Consider the following 19,579-nt stretch of genomic DNA (forward strand, 5'->3'; position numbering starts at 1 on the left):
ATTCTTTTTAAGGAAACAAGAGACATCGCTGATAACCATTGTTGATAACCTTGTACTCTGTTTTACATCATGTGCTATGTCTATCCTTGGTTTTGATTGACAGCTTTGTTTTGCCATATTTGACTTTATTCTCTCCCAAAAAAAAAGTAAGAAGAACTATGGAGTAATAAAACCCAAAATGTGTAAATTTTGTTGTAAAAAAGAGAGGGGAAAAAAGAGCTCTAAAGGATACAACAGCAAGTGTGTTTAGGGGTGTTAAATAACTGACCATATTAATGTTTTTGGTTGGATCATTGAACACAACTGTTTGCAGTCTCCCTGTTTGAATGTCCACTTTGTATGCTTTGATACTGTGATTTGAGCAACTATCTCTAAGATGATAATGTGTGATCTATTAACTGGTGATTTCTTACTGTTTTTTTGGTTTTGTTTTTGTTTTTGTTTTTGTTTTTGTTTTTGTTTTTGTAGTCTGTATTACTTGTACCCTTACACCACTTTGTTTTGTTTTGTTTTTTCTCTTTTTCCTTTTAAATAAAATTAAAAAAAAAAAAGAAAATAAAGCTACCGCTGGACATGGTGGCTCCCACCTGTAATCCCAGCACTTGGGAGGCTGAGGCAGGAGGATCGTTGTGAGTTCAAGATCAGCCTGGGATACAAAATGAGCTCAAGGTCAGCCTGAACTGCACAGCGAGACCCGGTCTCAAAAAGACAAAAAAAAAAAAAAAAAAAAAAAAAAGAAAGAAAGAAAGAAAGAAAAAGAAAAGAAAGCTACCACTGCCATCGCCCCCCGGGGGGCAGGTGGAGTAAGGGGGACCAGGGGGTCTCAGAGACGGCTGCACCCTGGATCCACCACAGCCTCACGGCCGGCCGGCCACACCCTGAGTCCAGCTCAGTGCCTCAATGAGTGAGTGGAAAAAGGGGTGAGCCCGGCACCCCATCATGTCCTGACTAAGGGTTAGCATCAGAGACAGATGGAGAGACAGAGTGAGACAGAGAGACACACAGAGAGATACAGCACAGAGAGACCCAGGAGAGGAGAGGAAGCCTGGGGCGCAGTGACCCCCGCAGCCGCCTGGAGGGACCCCGCAGTCCGGTGACCGCATCACCTCGGCCGGCCGGTGAGCTGAGTCAGCCCGGTGTCGCCTCTGGGGCCGCCGGGAGCCACCTCGGCAGGGGGCGGCGGGCCGGTGGGAAGTGGGGGACGCGGGACGTGCGGGGCTCTGCGGCCGGCCGGAACAAGGCGCAGGCCCGCCGCATTCCGGGCTTTTCCTCCGCGGCTCCCCGGCTCCCTTCTCAGGAGAGACAAGACTGCTCGAGGGCGACCGCGGCTAATGTTTCCCACACTTCAAAGTAATTAGGAGGGAAAATGTAATTGTGACACAGGGTCTCCCTGTGTGGCTCAGGCTGGCCTTGAAATGACAGAGATCCTCCTGCCTCAGCCTCCCCAGTGCCATGGTGACAGATGTGTGCTACCACGCCTGGCAGGAGGGAGGATGGTGCGTGCCCTTGCCACGAACAAATAATAAATGTTTGAGCCAATGAGTGAGTTACAGGCCAATTTGATAAATCGTACCTGGGTCAAGTAAGGATAAAATAGAACCTTGCTTAAAGAAAGAGGCCAAGCTGGGCATGGTGGCCCAGACTGGCATCCCAGCACTTGGGAGGCTGAAGCAGGCGGATCGCTGTGAGTTCAAGGCCAGCCTGGGCTGCATAGTGAGATCCTTCCCCAGCCCCTCCCCAAACAGATAAAGACAGGAGGAGGAATTGGTCTCCGGGGTGCGGGCACCGATGAGGCGCCCTGCCTGGGCTTGATCTGAGGTACAGTCTAACTCGGGAACAGGGTGAGATGGGGCACCCCGCCTGCAGATGCTCTGTGTTAACCATTGGCCCAGGGCCCGGGGGCTCAGGCCTGACCCCTCGGCTTCCACAAGCCAGCCTTGCCCAACCCAGCCTAATTAGCATGGCATTGATTATGCAGCCTAATTAGCACTGATTATGCAGTCCTGGCCACACCCCCTGCCCATGGGCTTTGGGCACCAAGACGTCCAGAAATGAGATAAAAAGTCAAGACCTCCATGGAAGGGGTGAGCAAAGTTGCTACCTGCAGGCGTGAACCCTCCTGCTCCAGCCCTCAAGCCCACCACAGGCTCTAGGGCTTAAAACACTCAGTCTGTGCCTGTCATCCCCACCCTCAGGAGGCCGAGGCAGGAGGATGGCCACAAGTTTTAACTTCCTATGGGTTGGTCAGGGTACAACCGCCTTGTACGTCAGAGCATCTGAGGTAAACTGAGGCAGGAGTAGTATCACACATACATAGAGAACTCCCACAAGGCACAGGGAGCACAGAGAACCCCGAGGGCTGCAGGGAGGGCATGGGTGGCACAGGGAAGGTCAGTGTCACCTGGTAATTAGGAAGATGCCAGTCCAGTGCTGACCAACTGCACAATCCAGCGATACCAGAAGTTGCCCAACACACTGACTCACAGGACAACCACAGAGAGCTGGGGGCGTGTGGCAGGCACTGAGGCAGCAGGAAAGCCCCCGGGGTTGGGGGCCCTGGAACCCCCAGTCCAGGCCCCCTAGGGTCCAAGGGAAAGGCACCTCCTGTTGCCACAGCCCAAGTGCCTGTCAGAGACAGGGATGGGCAGATGCAGGAGGCTATTATTTGGGGGTGGGAAGAAGGTACCCACTCTGGCCCCCTCGAAAACACCCACCACCTGGCAGCTATGGAAACTGGGCCATCAGCACATGGGCTCCTGCCAGAGTGATGGAACAATTAATACCTAGTGATTGGTAAGCACTCAGTGCATGTTCACTGAGTGGATAATAAAAAGCCAGGTGATTTGCAGAGATAAGTTTCACATGACAGGAACAGACCTCTGAAGTACAGGGGTCCCCTATGTGTAATGGTCCAACTGACAGCCTTTGAGTTTTTTTTTTTCCCAAATCCCTTTTATTTCAAGGAGAAAAAAGTGAAGAAAAAAAAATTTCAAAAGGTCCATCAAGGCCAACAGTGCTATATACATTGTGCACCATCACCCCCAAGTCAGTCACCCAGGCCTGTGGAGTTTGTGTGGGTTTTTTGGTTTGTTTTTGGTACCAGGGATTGAACTCACGACCTAGGGCTGGCAGGCAAATGCCTTTGCCACTGAGCTAAATCCCCCGCCTGCCTGTGGAGTTTCTGACCTGAGGGTGCCTGGCTGCCAGAACTGCCCCCGCCTGGTCCAATGTGAGGGCACCAGGCAGGGGACAGCGCCCTCTTGGCCTCAGTTTCCCAGCTGTGGGCGGGGGAGGAGCAGTGATGCTGAGGTGGTGACCCGAGGGAACATCGGGGAACCCCACCCTGTCCCCTGGGAGTGGACTCAGGTGTATGCGGCCAGCCGTGTCCCCAAGCCCTGGCCCTGGCCTGCCCTGGAGGAGGCCCTTGGAAAAGACTGTCCCTGTGAGGGCCTAGGAGTGTGCAGGTCAGGGACACGCTTGGTGCAGGCTCCTGCCTGCCAGTGGCCAGGGAGGGCGACATCGGAGCTGAGGTCAGAAGCAAGTGGGACTCAGGTGCCCTGGGAGGAGGCCGGGCCAGGCTGTGTAAAGGTCCTGGGGCAGAGCCGCCTGGCCCGCTGGGAGGTGCTGGGGAGCGGGGCTCCTCAGCCAGGCAGAGGAGGGAGAGCTGGGCAGCGCCTCCCGGGAGAGGGAACCCAGGCTACGAGGGCAGAGGATGGGCCAGGGCACAGGCAGGGGTGGCCCCAGGTGCCCTGAGTCACCAGCCCTGAGGCCACACCGCCCCATCCCTCTCCTCTGATTTTATCTCCTCTGTGGAAGGGTTCCACCATTTTCGGTGCAGAAGCCTGACTCAGCCTCACCGATCCATTCTCCCCCATCAACAACCCTGCTTTACAGAAGGGGAAACTGAGGCTTGGAGGGGCAGGGCCTTGTCTGGCTCAGAGAGTAGCAGAGGCTGGATCCAGACTCAGGCCAGGTCACATGGTTTGTGGTGGGGGATGCATCCCTAGGCCCAGTCCCTCCCGGCTCTGTTCCTTGCCCCAGTGTGCAAATGGGGTCCTGAGGTCAATGGGGGGCTCTGGGGGTACAAGTCAGGCATGGGCAATCCAGCCCCGGAGTCAAGGGAGCAAGGTGGGTCCCCAGCAACCTGGGCAGAAGGGACCTTGTGATGAGGGACAAACAGCTGCACCCTGGGACAAACAGGCTGAGGCCCCAGGGTCAGGCACCATCCTGGCCAGGCCCTGTCAGCAGCCAGGAGGACTGATCGCCCACCCCCAGGTGGGAAAACTGAGGTTGGGCGAGCCCAGGCTGCACTGCAGGGCTCGGGGAGGGAGACCTTTGTTGACTGACCAAGTGGCTTGTTCTGCCCTTGGGCTCCCAGGAGGGAAACCAGCCTCCTCTGCCCACGGAGACCTCCCTCCTGCTGTCTCCCAAGAGCCTGGGGCCTTGGCAGTTGTGGCTACATGAGCCTCGGCAGCAGGGGACTTGGGCGGGTTCCAACTGAGCTCAGTTAAACATTCTCAGGGATTTGGAGCCCAGGAGGCCCCTCTGAGGAGACAGAGCTGGTGGGGACATCATGAGGGAGGGGATACAGCAAGGAGCAAGCACAGGCCGGGAAGAAGAGGGAACAGAGGCCAAGGAGCCTGTGCTCTGGGAGGCTGAGGCAGGAGGATCGCCAGCTTGAGATTCAAGTAGTGAACATGAGCCCTAGGTGAGCGCCAGGTCACCCTTGGCGGAGTTGGGGTGGTTGCACAGGTGATCTGGCCTGGCCCAGGCCCCTGCCCGAGAGAAACAAGAGCCCATGGAAAGTGATGTTATTGGCAAGGCCACTGGGCTGGCAGGGAGTCCACAGGCCACTGCCGTGACTGCCCCAGGTCACACCCACATGACCCAGTTCCCTACAGTACAAACCAAGAGAGCTGAAGATAGGCGCTGTTTCCACCAAAACCTCACAGCTGCTGTGGGTGGAAACAGCCAGGTGCCTGTCAGTAGTGAGAAGATACACATGGGGTTTGCCAGTCCCCTTGTGGAATATTACTCAGCCAGGAACAGGGACAGGGTGCTGCTCTATGCCATAGTATGGGTGGACCTCAGAACTGTAGGGCTGAGTAACAGCTGCCAGGCACGCAAGGCCAAAAGGGTGTGATCCCAGTGATATGAAGTGTCTAGCTCAGGCAGAGCCGCAGAGATAGAAAGCAGACTGGTGACTGCCCGGGCCGGGGAGGGCCAGCATCTCTGCATGTAATAAAATCACTGAATTTTGCATTTCAAAGGGCGAAATTGTATAGGCATGGTGAGGTGTACTGGGATCCCAACACTCAGGAGGCTGAGGCAGGAGGATTGTCCTGAGTCTGAGGCCAGCCTGAGCTACTTAGTGAGATCGTGTTTCAAAAAACTCCCAAACAGGGGCAGGGGATTTAGCTCAGCGGCATAAGCACCTGCCTTGCAAGCAGGCAGTCGTGAATTCGATCCCCGGTACAGATAAAAAGGAAAAAGACAAAAAAAAAAAAAAAAAAAAACCTCTCAAACAAACCAAAAACCCCAACAGAAACAAGAGAAAGAACAGAAAGTCTGGGTTGGGGGCACGCGCCGGAGGTCAGGGGCTGCTGAGTCCCCGGGTCACCTCTTGCAGTCTAGTCCCATCTTGGCTGACAAACACAGAGGTTTCTGGGAAGATGAGGCAGGGTGTGCGCTGGGCAGCCCAGGTCCCGTCCCAGGAGCTGCTGGCATCTCGGGTGTGAGAGGCCTCCAGTACTGGCCACACAACAGTTGTTCAGTAAACACGGACTGGCGTGCACGAGCCCCCAGATTCCACCGCAGCCCCGCGAAGCTGAACCAAAGTTCTGCTGACCCAGGACGCCCAACCGGCTCGGACCGCCACGAGGCGTCCTGCGTTACAGTCCATGTCCCCAATCGGCCTGATCCAAGCTCCTTGGTGACCTCAGACTCTCCTCATCCGGCAGGCTCCCCTGGGGAAACTGAGGCTCTCGAGGGCGGCCCCACCAGCCGCCAGCCTGCACCTTGCCTCAGCCCCACCCCTTTCTGCCACAAACTGCAGCGGCCGCGGGCTGACCACTGCCCTGGCTCCGAAACCGGAAAAGCGCGTTTGCAAACTGGGGCGCGGAGGAGGGAGCGCGGGTGCCCCCTGGTGGCCGCGGCGAGGATGCACCGCCTGGGCTTGGCCGGGCACGCCCTGTGGCGTCCAGGTGGGCAGGCGCCTAAGAACCGGCCGGGTGATCGCAATCGCTGTCCGGCGCCGCTGCCTCGTCCCCCGGCCCGCAGCCCCGCCGCGGGGCCTCCAGCAGCAGCGGGGCACGCGGGACATCCTCCGCCGCCGAAGGTTCCCGGTTCTGCGCGGCCAGCCGGGAGTGCCAGGGCGGCTCTGTCCCTGGCACCTCATCTGCGCCCTCGCACTTCTCCACCACCAGCGTCTCGGGCGGGAGCGCCTCCTCCACGCAGTCCACCCAGGTTGGCCACAGGCACTGCGGGACAGAGAGGCGGGGCCGACCTGGAGGCGGGGCCATAGCGGAGGGGGTGGGGCCTCCACACCCCTGCCAATCCGAGATGGCGCTGCTCCAAAGCCCCTCCCTCAGCCCGCCCCACAGGGCTGGTTCCCCATTTCCATTCGTGGAGCCCTCAATAGACGGGCACTTGGCCGCGCCCACCCATGGGCACATGACCCGAGCACACCCAATTAGCAGGGCAGCCAGCCCCTGGCTTCAGCCATTGGGTCATACCTAGGCATGTGACCTAAAATAACCCAATCAGGGATGGCCTTGAGCCTGTTGCAAGTCAATGGGGAAATGGGTGAGGCTGCCAGGAGGCAGCCCTACCCCCGAGGCAGAGGCTGAGGCAGGAGGGTCACTGCGAGTTTGAGGCCAACCTGGGTTACACGACTCAAAACTACGACAAGCAGCTGAGTAGATTTTTGGAAGGGAGGATTTACCTGCTCCCTTTGGCTATCCTCGAATGTCACTGCGATACTGGCACAAGGCGTGGGCAGAGGTGGCCACAGGTACCGTGCGGCCCTGGGAAGAAGAGGACAGGTCAGAAAGCGGGGCTGCCGGCCTCGGCTTCCTGCTTCGTGGTTCTGCCTTCATCGCTGTTAGAGTTTTTTTCCTGTTTTGTTCGTGTTTGTTTGAGACAGGGTCTCGCTAAGTAGCCCAGGCTGGCCCGGGACTCCCCGCGATCCTCCTGCCTCAGCCTCCCGCGTGTGTTGGGGTTCGTCACCATTGGGTTATGCAGGTATAAGGTTGTGGGTTCAAATGTCACATCTGCCCCCTCTGCTGGGTAAACCCCGAGAGCCCGGACCCATTTTTTCCTGTGGGAAACCAGCACACAGGGCTTCCTGGACTGTGGGGGGCACGCATTACCTGCTCAGGCCGAGGCACCCCAGGGTGCCCACCAGAAGGATAGTCACAAAGCTGCCCAGGGACACGGACAGGATGAACACCTGGGACTCCTGCGGGGCTGAGGCAAGAGAGCCTGGGTAGGTAGAGGACTGGGAGACTGGGGCATCAGCAGGGGTACAGCCCCCTGCTCTTGCCTCCCCATTCCCAGAAACCCCAGGGCTGGGGGAGCAGAGCCTGACAGAGGATCCTTCCCCAATCCCTGAAGTCAGTTGGTCAGTCATTGATCAGAGGTAAAGCAAGAAAGTCTTTGTGGAGGAGGGAGCTTTTGATTTGGGTTTTGAAGGATGACCAGAAGTTTGACAACAGGAGAACAAATTTTCCAAGCAGCTAGGCCTGCTGCCTTATCTCTTCCCAAGTAGCCGGGGGAGATGCAAGCAGGTCTAGCTGGTACTTTCTCCTGAATGCAGTAGGGAGCCCCGGGAGGGAGGGGTGCAGGGGAGCTCACCCAAGCTGAAGTACTGGGGCGGGCTCCAGGTGCCCTGCAGCCAGGCTGTGTCTGCGCGCACCTGCACTGTGTATCTGGTGCCGGGCCGCAGGTCCCGGACGGTGACTTGGGTCTCCGTGGGTGACACCAGCCACTCTGTGAGAGGTGGTTTGTGTTTTCAGCACCGGGGATCGGACTCAGGAGACAGTGTCTCAGTAGTTGCCCAGCCCGGGCCAGAACCTGCAACCCTCCTGCCTCAGCCTCTCAGGTGCCCCAATGCTCTAATTTCAAGGATGGGGTGACAGAAGCGTGGGGGTCTCGCACCTGCCACACGGCCGCCGTCCTCTGCGCAGCGCACCGCATAGGCCGTCAGGACACCAGGGCAGCCATGCAGCGGGGACGGTGCCCAGGCCACGGCCGCAGAGCGCTCGCTGTAGTTCTGCACCCACACATGTGGCGGGGTCCCGGCCACGGAGGCTGCAATGGCACCAGGTCCCCATCACCGCCCGGTGACAAATGCTCCAGACTCAGTTTCCCCACCTGTAAAGTGGGCCGCGGGTTCCACCACAGCCTCGTGCGCTTCCCTGATACTCAGGGCCACTCACCATTGCCCCCAAAGTAGTAGGAGGACAGCACGGTTGACCACGCCGTGGGTTTCTCGGGGTGTGCAGAGGCGAAGATGCTGACACGGAAACACTGGTCCTGTCCTGTGGCCCCGGGAGCTGGGCTCCAGCTGTGAGTCCCTGGGAGGGCGAACAAGGGCTCAGCCATCAACTAGAGTGAATTCCAACCTCTGGGTGTGCTGCCCTCAACATCTGCTAGAAAGACCCGCTAAACTCTTACTCATGCTTCAAAGCCCTTGCACCAATGCTCCTTCCTAGAGAATCACTTTCCTATGTACATTTGCAGTGTGTCCTCATCTGCATTGCGGATCAGGGCTGTCTGTTCCCAGCTGTTTTCCCTCAGGCTGGAAACTCCACAAGGTCCAGGCAGATGCTGTGACTGGGTTTTCAGTCAGACCCCAGGAAGAGGGCAATGGCTGCGTGGGCCCCACGGGCCCTCCTGTGCCGTACCTGATCCTGCTGAGCCTGGATCCTGTGGTGACAGCAAAGTGCAGTTGGGGGCAGTGTCCTGGCCACATGGCTGCCACTCCACGCAGTGGGTCACACCCGGGGCCCGCGCCTCCCAGCGCAGGGCTGTCCCGTCGGCCCCCACGCTCACTGTCAGGGCCTCGGGTCCTGGGGAACACGGGAGAGTCACGCGGGACAAACGCCTGGCCCTGCCCCTGAGTCCCCACCCACTGTCGCCCTCCCTTCCTGACCCGGGCCCCAGCAGGGTCCCCGTGGGCCGCCATCGCCATCGGACAGTGCTGGGCGGTGCAGCTGTCATCCCAGCACTGGAGAGGTGGAGGCAGGAGGCTCAGTGGGAGGCCAAGGCCTGCCTGAGCCAGAGTGAGGCCTGTCCGGCAGGAAGGAGGCGAGGACGGCCACACTGTCTTTTTTGTTTGTTTCTTGGGGACAGCGTTTTTCTGAATTCACATTTGAGATCCTCCTGCCTCAGCCTCCGGTGCGTTAGGCTCTCGCTGCAGTCCTCTCCCACGCTTCCATGACCGAACCCTCCGAGCTGAGGCCCCGCTGCCTCCCCCACCTCCCTCACCCCGCGGGCACCTGTGTGGGTGGCGGCGGGCACGGCGGGGACCCGCAGCATCTGCTCGGGGCCCCAGCCCAGGCTGGTGCGGGCCACGACGGCCACGTCGTAGGCGCCGCCCGAGAGGAGGAGCTTGCGTCTCCCCAGGCGCACGGTCCGCGTGGCCTTGGCCTGGCAGGGACAGGACCGCATGTGCACTCGCAGGAAGTAGGCGACTTTCGCCCCGGACGTCGCCCCCCGACAGCCCTCGGGAAGCTCGGGCTCTGGCAGCTGCGGGAACAGGACGCGTGGGGACTGTTGGGGGGACAGGCGCGTCGCCCCTGACCTGCACCCGTGGGGGAGCTGAAGGGACCAGCACGCGTCTCCAAGGTGCCTCCATTTGGGGGAAATCAACAAAACCCAGAGAGCTGGGAAAGCGTTTTGGACGCAGCTGCTGCCGAAGCCCAGAAATTATCCGGGGGGGAAAAAGAACTGCGATTTTTCTTTGGGTTTTTTGAGAAAGGGTCTCACTATGTACTCCAGGCTGGCCTTGAACTTGAGGCGATCCTCCTGCCTCAGCCTCCTGAGAGCTGGGCTCACAGGTGTGAGCCACTGTGCCAGCAGGAATTTGGGTTAGAAGCTTAGATTTTAAAGAGGAGAGAGGGGGCCTCAGCTTTGCTCCCACAAGAGACACTGCTCTTTGCCTTAATTTCCCTCTGTAAACCAGAGCTAACTAGGCTCCAGCCGCCGAGTTGCTCGAGTTGCTCGGAGACGGTAGGCAAAGGTCTTCCACCGCGGCCTAGCACCCCAGCTTCCCGGCTGGGGCTTCTGTCGAATCCCCTACAGGCCGCTCCCCCCACCCCCGGGCTGCGCCCAGCGCCCTGGGAGGCCGAGGCAGGGGGTCACAGGTTCCAGCCCAGCCTGGACGACCTAGCGAGACCCAGTCTCGGAGGGAAAACTGAAAAGGTCCGGGTGCTGTGGCACCCGCCTCTGCTGTGCCCACCAGTCTCAGGGTCCCGGCCCGCGCCTCGCCCACAGGGCGCCCCGGCCACCCCGACCCCAACGCCTGTCACCTGCTCAGGCGCGGTCAGCAGCCTCCGGCGCCCATCCTGGCCCAGCTGCGCCAGCTCCAGCGTCACCGCGGGCTGCGGGAAGCTTTCTGCAGGGACAGGGACACGCAGGGATGGGAGGGGTGCAAGAGCGGCCAGCTGGGGGAAGCCGGGGGGGGGGGGGACGCAGGGGCGGGGCCCCAGCCCGTGACGTCACTGCAGCGCAGCCCCGTGACGTCACGGTGGCCCTTCCGCTCACCAGGGGGCACGCACTCGGGGTCGCTCCAGTCGCTCCAGGGGCCTCCCGGGGCCCCAGACCAATGCAGCCTCCGCCAGCGGAACTGGAATTCCTGGGCCTCGGCAGCCTCCAGAGGACACAGGCAGGACCCTGAGGAGGGGACACGGGCAGGGCCCCGGGAGATGGCACGGCCGGACCCCGGGGAGGGGGCGCCGCCCACTGCGTGCACAGGGAGCCCAAGGCCCGGGTGACCCACCCTCGGCTCCGGCCGCAGAGTCACGGGGTGGGGGAACCGGAACCGGACGGGGAGAGACCCAGACGCTCCCCACCCCAGCGGCAGGACCCCGCGGGGCGCGCGCGCTTACTGGAGCGACCGCTGTCGCCATGGTCACCACCACCGAAGCCAGGCTCGTCCTGCAGCCCGCAGTCACCCTGAGAAGAGACCGCGTGTGTCACACACGCGTGGGCGTGAAAACGCAGCCGCTTCCTCCCCGCCTTTCCGCATCTTCCTTCCTGCCAGGCCCGGTGCGCACGCCTGAGCCCAGCACCTGGGAGGCTGAGGCAGGAGGGTGGCTGCGAGTCCCGAGTCCCGTCTCAAAGGGACAAAAACAAAAGAAAACGAAGGGCGAACCTTCCCCGCCAGTCCTTCCCTCCGCCATGGGTTTTGAGGCGGGGTCTCCCCGCTGAGCTGCCTCCCGAGCCCTGTCATCTCAGCTGTGACGCAGTGTCCCACCGAGTCACCAAGAGCCCGGGCTGGCTGCGTCTCAGTCTCAGTGTCTGCGTCCCCAGCCCCAGCCCGGTCTCAGGCTGTACCTCCTGGGGAAACTGAGGCTGGCTGGGGTGCAGCGTCTGGGGAAGGTGAGGCCACAGCTGGCCAGCCTACCCCCCTCTCCCAGGTTTTGCGAGGTGCAGTGAGCAGGGGGCTGCCGTGCTACCCAAGGGGGACTAGGGACCGGGTGCCCTGGGCAGGCTGGGTCCCCGCTAGCCCAGAAACCAAGCTCACCAGCTCCCATGCGCGGCCAGGCCCTCGGCGCCGGAACTGCAGCTGCGTACTGTCCTCTGGGACCTCCCAGGCCATCTGCAGCCATCCAGGGGGCAGATACTTCCGGGTGGCGCTGCGCGGGCGCTCATATTTCACTGCAGGTGGAGGGAATGCTGGGGGGGGCAACCAGGAATTCTGCCCCCTCCCCCCAGGCCCCGGGGAACAAACTGGGTCCCCAGAGGAGAATCAGGGGCTCCCTCACAGGTTCCAGGAGAGTCCAGGGCTCCCCATGATCCAAACAGTCCAGAGAAGCTAGGGGCATGCCTGTGCCACCAGCCCCTTGGGAAGTTGAGGCAGGAGGGTCCCATTTTTCAAGCCCAGCCTGGAGTAGTTTAGCAAGACCCTCTCTCAAAATAAAACAAAGCTGGGGATGTAGCTCAGCGTGAAGGCCCTGCGTTTCTTCCCCAGTACTTACTGCAAAGACAAATGTGTCAAGGGAGAGAGGATTTATACACAGGGTCCTGACAGTGCAGATACTTTATAGGATTAATCGCCAGGCCCAACAGAGCCATAGCGAGAGAGGGACTTGTGCAAACTGTGGACCAGGGGGATAAGCGACTTTTTTTTTTTTTTTGGAAATCTCAACTAGACCTATAGCATGGAGCCTGACTAGTGAGAGACAAGAGTAACTGGCTGCGCCTTGATCATACCATACCTGATCTCCTATTCCTTGCCATTGTATGAACTGTATAGTGTGATGCATTGAGTTGCGTGTCAGTGGCAAAATGACCACTCCAGGAAGAGGTGACACATGCCCACTGGGGTCACCTGGTCTTTGTGTGTTGATCAGACCTAATCTTGGCAGATCTCTGCCCTTCATATGTCTGACTACTCACTCCCTAGTCCAGCCCTGGCCCTGGAGGTGGAGCCCCGGACCTGTTGCCTGGTAGACAGGCACTCTGCCACTGTGCTACACCCCTGATCCCTGATCCCATTTTGTTTGATTTTGAGACAGGCTCTCACCGCATGCCTTGCGTTGGATTTGAGCTTTTGATCCTCCTGCCTCAGCCTTCAAAGTAGCTCGAATGACAGGTGTGCACCTTCATGTCTGGCTTTATGTAGGACGCAATATTTTGCTGCCTGTGGGTTTTGTTTTTGTTTTTTGAGACAAGGTCTTACTCTGTTGCTCAGGTTGGCCTTTAACTCACTACATAGTCCAAGCTGGCCTCCAACTCTCAGCAGTCTTCCTGCCTCAGCCTCCCTGGGATAACAGCTGTGTATCACCAAGCCTGGCTATACATTTTTGTTCAAAATACTGTGTTACAGGCTGGAAGTACAGCCTAGGGGTAAGCCTTTGCCCAGCACAGGTGCAGCCCTGGGTTTTATGCCTACCCTCTCAGGAAAATCAAATAACCCAATTGCCATGCAAGCCAAGCATGGTGGTGCATGCCTGTCATCCCAGCACTCGGGAGGCTGAGGCAGGAGGATCTCCACCAACTCAAGGCCAACCTGAGCTATATGGGGAGACCCTGTCTCAAAAAAAATGAAACTAAATAAATAAAGCAAATGTGTCCCGTGCAGTACTTTCCTCTGAACTCGTTTTGTTTGGTGGCCCTAAATTTCCCCCCTGCCCATCGCCCCCGGCCCTAGGTGCCCACACCCCAGGTGCCCTGGTGGGAAGAGGTGAGAGGAGCAGGGAAGGCGACAGAGACCGAGGACGGCGCTGACCCCATTCGTGCAGCCGCAGGGTGATCTCAGGCGACCTCTCTGTCCAGTTGGCGGCCCGGGACTCCACCCAGAGCATGACGCTGCGGAGCACCGGCACCCCATCCTGGTCCGAGAACCGCAGCCGGGTGGCCGAGCCCGCCCAGAAGTAGCAGCAGGGCCCGGGGCGGAGGCTGCGGGGAGGGAGCACCCTGAGCTGGGCCAGGCCGGGCCTCCCCTCCACCCGCCCGTTGGGGTTTGCTCCTGTGGTGCTGGGAGTGAACCCCGGGGCTCCTCACTGGGCTCCAGCTTCACCCTTTTTTGTTATTTTTATTTCTAGGCAGGATCTTCCAAATTGCTGAGTGGTTAAACATGTGATCCGCCTGCCTCAGCCTCCAAAATAGTTGGGATTACAGAAGTGTGTCTCTAACTCCACTCTCCCCCAGCCTGGAGTTTGTTTGAAAATGAGCCTAAGATTCAGGAGTCTGAGAGATTCCCAAATCTTCTCCCTGGCCAGTATAGAGTGAAGGAAGAAATGCACGCATGGATGAATGGGTGGGTGGATGGAAGGAGTTGGGGTGGATGGGTAGATGGACAGATGGACAGGTAGAGGGGTGGACAGATGGCAGGTGAGTGGATGCATCGATGGGTGGGTGGGTGGAAGGGAGTGGGGGTGGGGAGGCATGCACAGGTGGGTGAGCAGATGCATGGGTGGGTGGCTGGGTGATGAGTGTTGGATAGAAGGACAGATGGATAGACAGATGGATGGGGGAGGATGTGGGGAAGGAAATACCAGAGACCCGGTGGCTGCCCCCACACGCTGACCCCAGGACCCCGCCTCTCTCCTGGGACAAGCCTGGGAGCGGTGGAGCACTGTTCCCGCTGAGGTCACTCTGTGCCCACAGGCACTCAGTGGGCGGCGGGTTGGGGGCCGTGGCTGTGTCCTCACCAGCACCGCAGGAAGTGGCTGACACCCTCCCTGGGGCCGTCGTAGCGCCAGGAGCACTCGTAGTGGCCCCCACCAAACACCCGGTAGCAGCTCAGGTCCCTGGGGCCTAGGCCGGAGCCTGCGAGAGAAACCTTGGGGTGAGGGGACCCCGCGGAGCAGTGCGGGGCCTCCCCAGCCCTGCCCCGGCTGTCCAGGTGCTGGCCTGGGTCCCCGGCCGTCCCAGGGTCTCAGCCATCCCAGGCCAGTGCTCTCTACTGCACTGAACCCCACATCTCATACCCAGTTTCTCCTTGACTGGCGGAACCCTGACCGTAAGCCGAGCCACAGCTACTGCATCCCCTCTCCCTGGCCCGTCTCCCACAGCTTGCTGCCTGCACAGTCACCCATCTGCTGTGGCCCTCGGGGATGGCTGGGCCCACGGCAGATCCCCGAGTCTGCAGCTCTGCCTGCACATAGTAGGTGCGCAGTTAAAAACCCGAGCAGGGCGGCACTGGGCGGCCAGGCCAGTGTCAAACCGCTGGGCCCCAGCCTCAGCCTCCCTGAATGTAATGAGACCAAACCGAGCACCCGCCACCCCACGCCTCACACCTGAGTTCCCATGGGGAGAAGGCAGGTCCTGAAAACAGCATTCGGCGGGCCTGCAGGCACCTACAAAGGCACCCATGTGATGGTGACATCCGGGCCATGCAGTGTGGGGACAGGGACGCGGCAGGGTCACACACAAGCCATCCCCTGTCTGCCCACCTGTGTTCCCCTGCACCACCTGCTTACTGTCCCCCACCCAGCCACCCACCCACTGAGCCATCGGTGCTCTGTGACACCAGCGGGACAGAACGGCCCCCTAAGGTCCCCCTGCAGCTTCCCGAGAGGGTTCAGCACTCTCCTCGGCCTCCCCGGGGTCCTGCACCCCCAGACACCTGAGGCCCTCGAAGAGGTCCGGACCCCAGCCTGCCGCACATCGCGGGAACTCACCGCTCTGCCAGGACAGCGGGGGAAGGAGGAGGAGGAGGACGCCCAGCGGGGCCACCAGCCGCCCCATCAGGGTCCCCGGGGCCGTCCCCTTCTTGGAACACGTTGAGGCTGAACAAAAAAAAAAAGACCAAGAAAAAAAAAGTGTCACGTCCTCTCCCTCGGAGGGCGTCAAAGTGAGAGGCGCCCAGGAAGTCAGCTGCCCGCAAAGGCAAAGCCACCGCGGGGCGCTGCTGGGGACGTGCGATCCGAGCTGGCGGGGTCCCCTTGCTGCTCACCACCCACCCGGTCCCCAGCATCTGACGGTGTTTCCGGGGCTCCGAAGGCTCCTGGGCAGTGCGACCAGTGCCGGAGGTGATGAGTGACAAGTGCTGTGGCACACACCTGTCACCCAGTACTGGGGAGGCTGAGGCAGGAGGATGCCAAGGCTGAGCCTAGCCTGGGCAGTTTAGTTAGTGAGCAAGACCCCGTCTGAAAATAAAAAGTAAAAAAGGGGGTGGGGCAAGAGATAGCTCAAGTTCCGTCCTGAGGACATCAAAATTAATTGATAATTAAAGTTTTGAAAAATGGTGAATTTTCAAACACATGTTTCCCATAAAGGAAAGATGTTCCCAGAGTCCCAGGGTAGCGGGGAGGGGGGAGGGGGTGGGGGGCTACTTTCTGGGGCAAAGGATCTGGGGAAACTGAGGCCCAGGCGGGCAGGCGCAGGCAGGGGGAGTCCTTCCTCTGCGGAGCCCGGATGCAGGGTCAGCTGCTCTGGCCCGGGCCAGGCGCCCCGAGGCCCATGAGGTCAGCGCCTGCAGGACAAAGGGGACAGTGTCCAGCGCCTGGCACAGTGGGCACGGGGCCGGGGCCTGGAGAGACGGCAGGACAAAGGGAGACAGAAAGACAGGGATGGAGAGAGAGGTAGAGAGGAGCAGCCGGGCGGGCGCGGGTCCCCTGTTACTCAGGAGGCTGAGGCGGGAGGGTTTCACACTAGAGGCCAGCCTGGGCCACTTAGGGAGACCCCATTTTAAAGTAAACAGGAAGGAAGTGGAGACAGGTGGTGCTTGTGCCAAACCAGGATCCCCGCTTTATTCTCCTGAGACCCCGCCCCATCCCAGGAGACCTGTCCCTGCTCCATTTTTCAGGTGAGGAAATCGAGTCCAGAAGTGGGGACCAGGCCACCCGAGGCTCCAGCCAGAGAAGACGGGTCCCATTAGCCCCAGGGGGGTTGAGCTCTGACCCTTTGGAATAATTGCTGGTGCCCAGTGTGCCCTCCACATCCACCCCGGCCTCAGTTTCCCCTCTGCACCATGGGCTGCAGTGGGCTGGGGGGGTCCGTGAATGTGTCCTCTCTGTGTTCTCCACCCTCCTCACACCTCCCGCCTGTATCCCAAAGTCAGGGCAGCCCCAGAGAAGGCGGAGCTGGGCCTGGGCCTTAGGAATCAGGGGGACAGTGGGGGCTCGTTCCCAGAGGGCTCCTTTGGGGCAGGTGGAGCTGGCCAGGCGGGCAGGACCCAAGCTGCCAGCTGTGGGGCCCGCCTGGCCCACCTGAGGGTCGGGCAGCCTGCCCCCTCCGCCTGCTCAGGCCTCCACATTTAGCTGAAATAAACTCCGAGATCTGCCCCACTTTCAGTTGCCCCAGTAGGCTTTCGGGGAGGGGCGAGCAGGAAGGAATGAGTCACAGGGGCCCGGAAATCCTGACTGGAGGAACCGCAGAATGTCCCCTCCCCCTCGGTTTCTTCCCTCTTCTCAGGCAGAGTGACTTTAAACTAAACTCAGTGAAGGCCAAACTTCCCTCCATATGGCCGAAGGATCATCTACAGAGGGCTTTGAAGAATGGGTAGGAGTTGTCAAGAGGGTCGCTTTGTTCACTTATTAACATACTCATAGATACCATTCATCAATAAGATTTTTCTTATTTAATCAGGACTTTCTAATGGCTGGATCATTTGAAGGTTTTTGAAGAATATCAAGGAAAAACTCCATCATCGACCACGCTCCTGCGCCTCTCGGAGACCTAAGGAGAGATTGGATGGTGAGCTCCCTGCCAGGAACACTATGGGGAGGTGCAGATCCTTTAAGAGGCGGGTTCTGCTGGAAGCCAGGTCATTGGGGACGTAGCCTTGGGAACCTGGGACCCAGCTCTGTCCTCTTTCTGCTTTGTGCCCTGACCTCCCTACCAGGATGGACCAGAGAAGCCAGCCAGGGAGCCCTGTCTGAAACCCAGAAACCTTGGGCCCAAATAAATCCTTTCCTCTTTTTAAATGGATTATCCCTGGTATTTTGTCACAGTGAAGGAATGAAACAGATTTATGTAATTCACAAGAAAAAAAATGTGTTTGTTTATTCAATCAATGCACTCTGAAAGCCAAAGACAATCCAAAGTGGAATTCGAAGGACTTAGGCCTTCACCATGGAAAATCTTCAGTCGGTCAGTCAATCAACAAACACTCCCTGCTGCCCACAGAGGCATTGAGGAGGCAGTGCTGGGCAAGCTTCCTCCAGGTGGAGCAAAGACATTTGAGACCTCACTAATGGCGGTCCCTCCTACAGCTCTCCTCTTTGGGTCCCGGGAATCCCCTTCCCAGATGCCAGCCAAAATCCCCACAAATTCTCTGAATGGCTGAGAGCCTGCATCACGTGTTCACCTTAAGCCAATCACCAGAGGCCGATGTGAGAAAAAGACAGCGGGTCCGGGCCCATCCTAACCTGGATTAACCAGGAGTAGGAGAGTGGGTCTAGCTTCTGAACCGCGGGAAGTATGGGAGCTGCAAACGGATTTGCTTCTAGCCGGGTAGCCATGCAGCCCGCAGCGCAGCTGGCCCTGCGGAGGTTTCAGCGCATCACTGTTTAGCGCCACTGTGCCCCAAGTCTGCGCGAGACCTGCTCATATCCAAAGCTTAGTCATTGTTGAAATGCAGGTTACACTGGTGCTGCTTTAAAAAACAGGCTGGCAGCTGGTCACAAACTTAACAGGAGAGGTAACATATGGCCCAGGGAATCCACTTTCAGGTACGTCCGCAAGGGAACTGAAAACTCGTTCACACAAAACTGCATAAGCCTGGCAAGAGTCATTCCCGGCAACTCTCATCCAGGAGCCACGCAGAGGAAAACCCAAGTGAGGGTCCAGCCGCACGATGGAAAGTTACTTGGTTGTGAACAGGAACGAAGCTCTGATATTAACTACCACGAAGATGAATCTTATAAACATGATCTGAGTGAAAAGAAATAGGCGAGCTGGGTGTGCCCGCCTGTCATCCCAGCGCTCGGGAGGCTGAGGCAGGAGGATCCTTGGGAGTTTGAGACCAGCCTGGTCTACAAAGTGAGCTCAAGGCCAGCCTGAACTGCATAGAGAGACCCTGTCTCAAAAAGACAAAAAGTAAATTAATAAATAGGAAAAAAAAAGTAGGCACAAAAGACCACATAAGAGGATCAGAGGCTGGACGTGGGGCATGGAGTGACACTTCCTGAGAGTGGGGTTTCTCAGGGGGATAACAAAAGTGTCCTGGAATCATATGCTGGCAATGGTAGCCCAGGTCTGTAGCTATGGAAAAAGCCACTGGACTGTACACTTATACGAGGTGAATTGCATAGTATGTGAGCTATGTTCTTTTATTTATTTATTTTTTAGGCAGGGTCTCGCTATGTAGCCCAGGCTGACCTTGAACTCATGGTGAGCCTCTTGCCTCAGCCTCCCAAGTGCCAGGATTACTGGTGTGCACCACTACGCCTGGTTTTTTATTGTTTGTTTCGGCAGAGCTGGACTTGGAATCTAGGGCCTCCTGTGTCTCAGACAAGGGCTCGCCACAGAGCCACACCCCGACCCAGTTACGTCAATTGAAATAATTGTGTGGGAAAATTAAGTGGTTCTTGGTCAGTTTGCATTTTGATTTGTTCGATCTGGCCACAATAAATCCGTGGAACCTTGTTCTCTTAAAACAATTGGTGCCGAGTGTGGCGTGCACACCTGTAATCCCAGCACTCGGGAGGCTAAGTCTGGAGGATTACCACGAGTTTGAGGCCAGCCTGAACTACAGAGTGAGACCCTGTGTCCAAAATCCCAAAAAAGAACTCAATGTTTCGCCCACCAGGAATAACTGCATTATTTCCTCTCCAGTATGCTGTGCTGAGAATATACCCATGTTCTCCTCACTGAGCTACAGCTCCAAGGCTTTTTAAAAACTTTTTTAAAGATAGAGTCTCATTGAGTCACCCAGTCACCAGGCTGGGTGAGAGCGTCCTGT

At 58.5% G+C, this 19,579-nt stretch overlaps 1 protein-coding gene and 2 long non-coding RNA genes across 10 annotated transcripts; 2 read left to right on the forward strand and 1 right to left on the reverse strand.

Moving 5' to 3' along the window:
• Positions 1-2,930: 2,930 nt before the first annotated feature.
• On the reverse strand, positions 2,931-15,473 carry Il12rb1 (interleukin 12 receptor subunit beta 1). Of its 8 annotated transcripts, none has more exons than XM_063227979.1 (15): positions 15,354-15,473; positions 14,970-15,029; positions 14,382-14,499; positions 13,457-13,626; positions 11,750-11,883; positions 11,112-11,178; positions 10,768-10,896; positions 10,533-10,618; positions 9,501-9,750; positions 8,907-9,071; positions 8,439-8,576; positions 8,158-8,310; positions 7,855-7,989; positions 7,371-7,467; positions 2,931-6,479 (listed from the first exon to the last, which is right to left on the reverse strand). In XM_063227979.1, the coding sequence occupies exons 1-15, from the start codon at positions 15,418-15,420 to the stop codon at positions 5,939-5,941; spliced, it is 2,310 nt and encodes a 769-aa protein (XP_063084049.1). In that variant the 5' UTR covers positions 15,421-15,473; the 3' UTR covers positions 2,931-5,938. The 8 variants fall into 8 exon arrangements, with proteins under 8 accessions (XP_063084049.1, XP_063084050.1, XP_063084051.1 ...); XM_023563048.2 differs by lacking the exon at positions 15,354-15,473 and adding an exon at positions 6,944-7,025 and having other exon boundaries at positions 6,042-6,479; positions 14,970-15,102; XM_023563051.2 differs by lacking the exons at positions 7,371-7,467; positions 15,354-15,473 and adding an exon at positions 6,944-7,025 and having other exon boundaries at positions 6,341-6,479; positions 14,970-15,102.
• Positions 11,878-13,867, forward strand: LOC134470957 (uncharacterized). The gene is made up of 2 exons (XR_010040244.1): positions 11,878-12,820; positions 13,379-13,867. It is a non-coding gene; the product is annotated as an uncharacterized LOC134470957 (long non-coding RNA).
• Positions 15,474-15,573: 100 nt separating the features above from the next.
• LOC106026552 (uncharacterized) lies at positions 15,574-19,277 on the forward strand. Its single transcript, XR_002790064.2, has 4 exons — positions 15,574-15,704; positions 16,376-16,480; positions 17,089-17,175; positions 17,263-19,277. It is a non-coding gene; the product is annotated as an uncharacterized LOC106026552 (long non-coding RNA).
• Positions 19,278-19,579: the final 302 nt, after the last annotated feature.

Source organism: Cavia porcellus, unplaced genomic scaffold (assembly GCF_034190915.1).
Source record: "Cavia porcellus strain 051 isolate PalLab524CR breed Dunkin Hartley unplaced genomic scaffold, mCavPor4.1 scaffold_17, whole genome shotgun sequence".
Classification (NCBI taxonomy): domain Eukaryota; kingdom Metazoa; phylum Chordata; class Mammalia; order Rodentia; family Caviidae; genus Cavia; species Cavia porcellus.